Below are 9,568 nucleotides of genomic sequence, written 5' to 3'. Positions count from 1 at the left end.
GTTATATGTCTCTCTTTTGGAATATGTTAGACTATACATAAAATTGATCTCCATGATTCTGAACTCTTGAATTCTCTCCCCCATCAAAATCTCCTGATATGGAATTTTTTTCTGTAAATTTCCTCACATGAAATACGATCTTCATTTTAATGACCTTCAAATTCTCAACCTCTTCTAATGTTCCTTGTCCATTACTCATCTTCAAACTTCTTCTGTATATTTTTGAACTTGAACCTTATCTTCAGCTCTCATAACATGAGCTAACTACCAGCCCTAATACTAGCCACCATGCATTTAGTACTTGCTATGTACCAGGCAATATGCTAAATGCTTTACAACACTGGTTCTCAAAGTGTGGTTTCCTGTCCAGCTGCAGCAGCATCACCACTATGAATTGTGAGAAACACAATTTCTAGAGTTCCAACCCATATCTGGTATATTGGTAATTCTAGAGGTAGGGCCCAGAAATCTGTATTTTCACAAGTCCCTTGGGTGATTCTGATGCCTTCTGATAAGCTCCGATCTCTCTGATTACAAAGCATGTACAATTTCCACTCAGCTCCAGGTTTAAACATTTCAAGACTTCACACTTTCAATTTCTACTCTATGTAATCTTTCACTTGCTTCATGGCCCCATAATTTCTACCTTGTTGCTTACTAATCCTAGGTAGACCATGCTATATGTTTTATTTCTGTATTTATGTCTTCAATATTACTGGGGGAATAATACAATGCTGATAGTCTTTATTATAATAAATGTATATTTTTGCCCCTGAAGCAGTTTCCCATGTGACTTAGTGATTGTTCTTTGCCTTTTGTTGATTCACTGTAATATCTCTTAGAACTTGTTCCAAATACTCCCCACATTTTTTTTTTTTTTAGCTTACAATGCTATTTCTTGTTGACCAACAGATATCAATAGAAGCCCTCATCTCTGTTTTCCTGGAGATACTCCTGGAAAATAATATCATTTTCCACTTACTTTCAACCCACTTTAGAATCTCAGTATCTCTCATTTCTATTCCTTTGTTCTTGTTTCTAAAAAAAACAGGTGATCTTTTTCTTTGCTAAGATTGATTATTTATACTCTTGGCTCACTAGTTCTGTTTTTCTTTTCAGATATTACTCAATCAATTCTCCCCTTCTCTCACCTGGAACTTCTCTCCCACACTTTTGGCCCCTTAACCCAATCAGCAAAATGTGTTTGGACTTTCCTTTTACTAAAGAGGAACAGCCTTTTTTTTAAGTCTGCTATCAGCCATCTGCCCTCATTCTCTCTCTTTCACCTTCAGGTCATAGTCAAATTTCTTTAAAGAATAATCTCACATTTTTCCTTGAAATCCTTTGCCACTCATAATTGTGATGCCTCTTTTGTGCAGCTGTTTTCTCAAATGTAATCAATTAACTCTTAAACCAGGTCCCCTTTCATAACAAAAACATTTTCTCAATGTGTATTCATGTTTTCTCTTTAATCTCTCTGTGCTCACCTGACCATCTCTAGAGCAAAATTTTTCCTAACTTAGTTTCCATGACATTGAAATAATAGAACCCATGACTGTATCTTCGCCCGTCTTTTTGGTAGTTCTTTGGTGTCCCTTCTTCTTTTAATCTAATAATTAACTTATTAATTATTAAAATATTCACGAACATTTTTAGAGCCTATTATCTGCCAAGCACTCAGTCAGGTGCTGGGGCTGTAACAGTTAAGAGGATACGCACGGTCCCTGCCCTGTCAGACTGAGCAGGTTAGTGTAGAAAATATAAATTGCAATGAAAAATCAGTACATTATTTTTCATCCTTATAATGACTTTATGTGGAGGGTACTATTTTTCACATTTTATAGATGAGAATATTGAGAAACAAGGAGGTGATATAGCTCTAAGCTTTTGTCCTGAGTACTTTTGTTGCTTCCTATATTCTACCTCATAAACCTCACATTCTCCCAACAGTCGAACTCCATATACATGTCCAGAGCTCTAAAACACAAGAGCTAATACAGGCTCTAATGCAGAACCATTTCCATAGAGCAAAGCTTGAATTTCTAGATGTATAAGGATCTCCACCTGAACATCTCCCGCAGACCTTTGACTACAGCTGCCTAAAGAGAACTCATTATCTCACAACCTTTCCTAAACAAACATTAAAATAAAACTGAACAACTGTAAATTCCCTTCTTGGGTTCTCAACTCCTAAAAGTGTCACTATTTTTCTAGTTCTCCAGGGACAGAAAGTTAGAGATATCTTTAATAAATGCCTCTTCACATAATTGCTGCACGTTGTTAGTTACATCTCAGCAATGTCCCTTTTTAAACATCCTTATAGTTCATTCTCCACAGCTGCTATCCCTGTTCTTACCTTCATGATCTTTTACCTAGTGCTTCCAAGGCCTCCTAAATGCTTTCTACAGCTCTACTATTTTCTGGTTCTAGATCATCTTATGAACCTGTTATATCAGATTAATCTTTTTGGTACATTCCTGGTCATGGAGGTCCCCTGCTCAGCATTTCTGGAGTGAAGTACAAATTGCCCAGGCTAGCAATTAGATCCCCACTTGACATCTTCCAAATCATTTATTCTACCTTCCTCCATGCACTGTATGCTCTGGGTAGAAGGATAGACTATAGACTACTCCCTTCCTTTTTATCTCTGTCAGACAAAATCATATCTTAAGACTTCTGTCAAATGACCTCCCTTCAATGAAGTATCTCCAGACTTCACTGCCTTTTGAACTTTGCTAATGTGTTTGGTGTTCTCTTCTGGCACCATAGTCTGCCTAATACGGCACTTATTGGTATGTTGTCAAATTTCTCCTTCAAAGCAGGGGCAGGACGAGTTTTTTTCACTCCCAAGAAAGGCCTTCACCATGGTAAATTAGGCTTAGTAAGTACTTCCTGAATTGAAATAGAAGGATGGGTTTTTAAATTCAGATGAAAGCATGGAAAAAGAGAAAGGGTCAAACTAACTTATCAGTCATGCTAATTCAAATCACAACAGATCTTTTGGTGCATTGACTATATTTCTGTCTTTATTTTTTTGTTCTTGGCATTTGCTCTTCTTATCTGTGGGTTAATAAGTGATTTGGCTACTTGTTAATACACACTTGAATAGCGCTGCATGTCTGGAAAATTCAACGATGGCCTCCTGGGAGGAACAGACTGCCCCTTAGAGGATATTACTTACATTTTCTTTCTAAATCAGGGTGTGTTTGTGGGGTGGTCACTGTGGATTGTTTTTCAGAGCTTCTCTTGAGAAAATGTAGAATGGTAAATTACCAAATCTCTCTACCCTGTCATCAGCATTAGTATTCGTAATGATTTTATCAGGAGTAATTATTAATAACAATAATGAGAAGCTTGCCTGTAGGGTATTTTATCCTTTGGCACTGTGTTCATAAGTTATTTGGCCTCCACAGCATCCTGAAACCCCATGAAAACAGGGCTTGTTTTGTTATTTCAGATTATCTTACCAATAATGGCTCAGCCGATATTAGAAAGCAGGTTTGTTCATTTGTGTGTTGTAACTCAAAATATGGTTCTTGAATCAGCAGCCTCTGCCACACCATTAAAAATATAGAATATCAGGCCCCACTCCAGACCTACTGGATCAGAATCAGAACTGTAATAAAATCCCACGGTTATTCCTGTGCAAAGTAAAGTTTGAGAAACACCCACTTTAAGTCCTAGAACAGAGCAACAAAAGGTATTTCATCCCTAGGGTACTGTAGTGTGTGCGTGCGTGTGATTTCATCCCTAGGGTACTGTAGTGTGTGAGTGCGTGTGCTTGTGAGAGAGAGAAGAGACAGACAGGTAAGAGGGGAGAAATCTCAGTAGGATATGGGTCCTTCCAGAGGGATGGGCATGTGGGATTTGTGGATGTGGGACTCCCCTGTATACTTGCAGTAGCTTCACCAGATTTCGTTGCGTCTGCTGTCTAAGATTGTTGAGGTTAGCGTTATTTATAGTTAAATATGAGAGTTGAGAGTGTGGGGGAAGTTGTTGTCTGGTGCTGCACCCAAACCAGGAGGATAAAGGAGGTAAGCACAAAATGAAAGCCCCCTTTTCGAGCCTCACTCAAAAAGCAGCTCACTCAAGCTCATTTCTGGTATCTGTAGTTTCTAGATGCATTTCGCCTCCTCGTGTTTCCACTTAACACCCACGACCCACTCACTCCATTAAAGCTAGTTCCTCGCCTCTAGTCTCCAGGTTTCTTTTTTCCTGGTCATCAGTCTCGCTCTCTCCCGGCACCCTCAGGCCGCGGGCCCCTCCCTTCGCGCGGGCTCGCACCTCTCCCCAGCCTGGTGCACCTGGGCTGACGCCGGCTCGGGACTCGTGCGGAGCGCCGCGAGCGCGGCGGAGGCAGAGGCGCGCTGACTGCCACCTCCAGCCCGTGCCGGAGGGACAGCACGCGCTGAGCAACGGAGACCGTTCTCCTTGGCCGCCGCTCACGGCTCGCGGCGACCACCGCCGTTGAAGCTGCAGGCGGGCAGCCGTGCGTCTCCCGGGACAGCCAGCCCCGGCGGCTGCTCCTCCCGGATGCCAGGGCCAGGGCGCCGGGCGGCCGCCAGCAGGAGAATGAAGAGCTCGGTGGGAGGAAGGAGAGAAAAGCTCCTGGGGGCGCCGAAAGCTCAGCCCAGCCGCGGTAAGTTGAGTGCAAAAAGAGGTGTCTCGGTTCAGGTGGCGGAGTTCGTTGGGGCGCCGGGCAAGGAGCTAGGGTTGCGCCCCTGCGGGATACCAGGCGCGAGGGGCTGGGGCTCGCATGGGGGGCGCGGAATGGGCGTTCGCACCGCCCAGACCTTGGACCACCTTTTCGGTATCCCGCACTATCGGTCCACACACCCCAGCCTCTTCTCGGTGCCACGGAGAAGAGACGTGAGGTTGCGGGGCCAGAGTGAAGAGCGCGGAGCTTGAGGGTCTCAGGTCACAGCTCGTTGCCGAGAACCAAGGGGCAGGGGAGGCCGAGGCGGGGGGGCGAGGTCAGCCTGGTTCTGTCCAGAGTCGAGGGCTGGGCCACCCAGTAAGGACGTCCTGCTGTCTGTCTTTCACTGGGTGTGTGCGAGGCGTGCTCCCTCCTCGGGGGAAACCTGGCGAAGTTGTTGGGATAAAGAAACACAGCGGGACAGCTTCCTGCTTCCTTTTCATTTCCTTCTTCTTCTTTTTTAAAACAAATACTTTAAAAAAACCTGAGATACACGCGTTTTGAGGGCAGGATGAGAAGCTCTTGAGTTATATGAAGCCTCCCTCCAAGGAAATCACTTTGACATTTAGGGTGGGGTTGGGAGGCTGAGTGTAAGCCAGGGCTCCTGAATCTGATTGTCTTCCTGGCCAGCTAGTGCATCTTCTTACGCTTCCATTGAGTACCTGGAGGAGCAAATTAGAAGAGAGCACAGAGTTGTGTACCTTTTGACCTCTTGCATTTTGGGAGACGTTTTATTGTGTGTATGAATTTGGGTCAGAGGACACCTGCAGCCTCCAAAATGGTGTCACCCTGTGTGAAATGCCCAATTCCAGGTCTGTTCCCCTTACAATCAGGCTTGTCCACCTCATGTGTTTCTGGAGATTGTGCTGATGGGTGCTTTAGCCCGAGCTGGTCTGTGATTTCAAACGAGTGATGCGTGGTTTCTGGGCATTGGAGTGTCTTCAATTCTGGAACCTTGAACTGACTGAGAAGAACATCTGACATTCTGTAGATGTAACTAAGGACCCTAGAGCTGGCGCTGTTCTATGCTAATTCTGCGGTGTTCCCGGAATATGGTGGGGAAATCATCTCTGTTCTGCTGAGTCTGTTTGCTAGCTGGTCTGTGAAATGTGCCTTTCAGGTGACCACTGAATTCTGGTTCACGATGTTTTCTAAAACCGACTGGAAAGGTCTTCCTCCCTCTGGGTTGTCGTGCCACTCGTTGGCCTGTGCTGGTAATTCAGTCACACTACTCTGGTCTCTAAGCATGAAAGGCAAATATGGGTCATTTCAAATTATGTAGATTGATGCAACACAGCATGTCCGAGGTTTGCTGCAATTTCTTCACATTTCTTTCCGGATGTTTTTTAGAAATTAACTTGAGCACTCTCTTCATGGAGCTAAAATGTAGACTAGGGGAATGGGCAAACATCTTGAGTTAATGTATTATCTCAGATTTAAGGAAATGAAGTGCTGGAAGTTGTCTGTGTTAGGAGAAAGAGACCTGAGGCAAAAATCAGGGCTTCTGAATTATTTTTGCTCTATGACAATGTGGCTGAGAGATCTTTGGGGTTACTTACTAATAACACCTAAAATGTGTTTCCTATTCACTGAACACCAAACTCTACAGCTAATGTAAATGCATAACAATCCCAAGAAGGTGGCGTTGTTACCATCTCCATTCCGTAGACAAGGAAAAGGAGATTTAGAGATGTTAAATTGGGAAAAGTCCCACAGTTAGTGTTTTGTAATCCAAGATTGCAGAACTCCAAAGTCGGTTGTTAACCCCTACACAACCTCTTTGAGCCTCACTTGAAAAATGAGAGCAATAAACCTCTCTAAGTTTTAATTCCATGAAAAATTCATACAGTGATTGTAATACCATAGATTGATTCATACCCAACCATTTCAGGTATTTAATATAACAGAATGCAGAATTTGTAGATGTGAAATAAAATAAAAATTGTGTGGCACTTATATAATTCGGCCTGCCAGCTTTAGAGAGGGCAGAACACTGAGATCTTAGTGTTCATCTTGAATGACGTTCTTTGAGTCCTGTTATTGTAAATCAATAGTGCTACATTATAGCCCTTGTCTTAACAATGTGTGATTTATAACATCAAACATGTCTGGTGCTAACATCATATTTGTGTGACTATAGAGTTATCCTGAGGTCTACATGAACACTTTCATATTTCAGCCAGCTTATAATTAAAGCTCAGATCCTGACAGGATTTTAAATTTCCATTAAGAGGTACAAGCAGCTTGTTTTAAAATTTCCTTTTTATTTTAAACAGTATTTTCAAAACAATTACTACCCCTGCTGTGACTTGCTATTTACCAGGTGCATCAAAAGTTCAATAATGAAAATGTTTGCAATTCAAGAAAACATAGTGTTTCATCTATAGTAACGAAGATTAGATGAGTCACATCTAACTTAGTTTTTTTGTAATTTAATTAAAATGTTGCATTTCTCATTGCTAAGTGTATGCAGGTAGCTGAGTATACAGTATCCATTATTTTCTTATAATCTCCAACTTCATAAATTCAGTACTTATGGGTTCTTCAGCTAAGTAATGTTAGTACTGTCTATAAAGATTTTGAGGTTTTAAAAGTAGGAGTAAGAACAAGTAAGATAACTTTGTCATGTTTCTTCACTAGCTGTAATTACACTTTGAGAGTGATGATATATTTTAAGTCACAGATCTCATTTATCCATACATGAATGGAATTATAAAATAAAAGTTGTATAAACCCATTGGGATGCTAATGCTATTAATATTCCAAATTTGGGAGCAGCTTTGGAAAATAGAAAATCTTGGGGAAATTAACGATAATTTACTATGTTTCATTGTATTTGCATGGTATCTTACTGTTTTCAAATAAATCTACATGTCTCATAATAACTTGCCTAGAGATTTGTTTTATTTTTTGGCAGTAGTTAAGGAGGTTTTTGTAGTAGCTAACATATTTAACCTTAGAAGAGTATTAAAATAATGAAACTAATTATGAACTTGAATCGTCAAACTGCAAAATGTTTCACGACAATGGGAGTCTTGTAAATGGTTAGGCTTATAATCACATGTGTGTATTTTCTACTGTTTTAAAAATGTTTGTTTCATATTCAAACAATAGGACTAATATTTTATTTGATATTATTTGGTGATTTGAACAACCAGATCTCTGAAAGGTAATTTAAGCTCCATAAACATGAGTCACACTGACATCCCAGATGAAGAGACTAATATTGGAAAAGGATCTGTAATTTTGAATGTTTCAAGAGCTTGGAACTCAAGGTAGATGGTACTTCTTAGTTTTCTGACAAGGACTCTAAAGTGAGAAATTGAATAAAATAAAGCCGGTGAGTTGAAAATCAAGCAAGTGCTTAAATTGCCACTTAGGAAGCTGAGATCAGCTTCTGTAGATTACACACCCAAAAACTGCCAGTGTAATTTATATTTTGAACAAGTAGATGACACACGGGAGATCATTTAAAACATTCTAGTCCATTAAAAATGTATTTACTTCTACTTTTTTAGAGCCTGGTAAAGCTAGTGATGTCTTCCTGCTATGGATTGAATGTTTATATCTCCCCCAAATTCATATTGTGGAGCCCTAGCCCTTAATGGGATAGTATTTGAGGTGAAGCCTTTGAGAAATGATTCGGGTTAGATAAGGTTATAAGGGTAGAGCCCCTGTAATGGGATTAGTGTTCTTATAAGATGAGGAAGAGATGAGGACCCTTTCTTTGTCATGTGAAGATGCAACAAGAAGATAGCCATCTGCAGACCAGGAAGAGGGCCCACCGCAGTCATTGAATCTGCTGGCACCAAGATCCTGGTCTTCACAGCCTCCAGAACTGTGAGAAACAAATGTTTGTTGTTTAGCTACCTAGTTCATAGTATTTTGTTGTAGCAGTGCATACTGATTAAGACACTCCCCATTTTGGAATAACTCATGATTAACATAAAAAATTTGCAATTAGAGGAAGTTGAAGGACACCCAGGGGCAGAGATGAATCAAATTATTTTACAAGGCCTTTATCCTATTATAAATGTGGTTTCAATCATATTCAGATAATTCTGTACTACTTCTAGTAGTGTGCCTAGATTGGGATATGTCTCAAAGAGTATCTTATTCCTAACCTCCTGATAAACCAGTAGAGTATACTAGAACACAGTTTTAGAATAGGATAGAGACCTTTAGATCGCTTAGTTACTTTATTTATTTACCTATAATGTCATCCTAACATGTGTTTAATTTTTTGCCTTATTTGCAACACATAGGGACAGTTCTCTTTATGGAATTATATCTACCAAAACAAGCCAGCATGTAGCATTTCAAAACAAGTCTTTTCAGTGAGAAGTTTTCAGTAAAAGAGTTTTCATTTTCCTTCCTTGCAGTTATGTAGCCCATCTTTCAGGAAACAGTACTGATCTTGATGCGCCTTGATTAGTCATTAGACCTATTTGTCCCCATGAGAATAAAATGCGTTATTATGCCACAGTGTTAGGAAGTTCCATTTGAGGATTTTCCTGAGAGTCTCTCATAACATGAGGCCAGATGTTCCGTGTTAACTTTTTTTGTTATCTTATGTGTTCTGATTTTATTACTGAAGAGTTATTCTCCGCAATTTGTATAATAGAAGAGATTATTAGAGACTTCTTTTTCCTTTGCTTCTCCAACAGTCTCCATCTATCCTCAACTGAAATGAAAGAAAAAAAGAATGAAATGTATCTTTTCTTTCAGGTGCTCCTTAAACAAAATAATAACACAGGAAACTCCAGAAGGCATTCTGAAAAAAAAAATCTAGATTTTAAAATTGTATTTAGTTAAGTACAACTTCCAGAAGTTAGGTGTCTCAGTTTCCTAAAGCCATCCAGATCACCTGGA

The 9,568-nt window shown here is 40.4% G+C and overlaps 1 protein-coding gene across 1 annotated transcript in view; it reads left to right on the top strand.

Moving 5' to 3' along the window:
• Window positions 1-4,334: 4,334 nt before the first annotated feature.
• The window catches only part of ZNF385D (zinc finger protein 385D), a 963,336-nt gene continuing 958,102 nt past the window's right edge, over window positions 4,335-9,568 (top strand). Inside the window, exon 1 of the mRNA XM_008951641.4 lies at window positions 4,335-4,639. Within this exon, the coding sequence (XP_008949889.2) occupies window positions 4,534-4,639 (106 nt within the window). The 5' untranslated portion in view covers window positions 4,335-4,533. The remainder of the gene's footprint in view (window positions 4,640-9,568) is intronic.

Source organism: Pan paniscus, chromosome 2 (genome assembly GCF_029289425.2).
Source record: "Pan paniscus chromosome 2, NHGRI_mPanPan1-v2.0_pri, whole genome shotgun sequence".
Classification (NCBI taxonomy): domain Eukaryota; kingdom Metazoa; phylum Chordata; class Mammalia; order Primates; family Hominidae; genus Pan; species Pan paniscus.
Note: the sequence above shows the minus strand (reverse complement) of the source record. Positions and strands in the feature narration are given on the sequence as shown.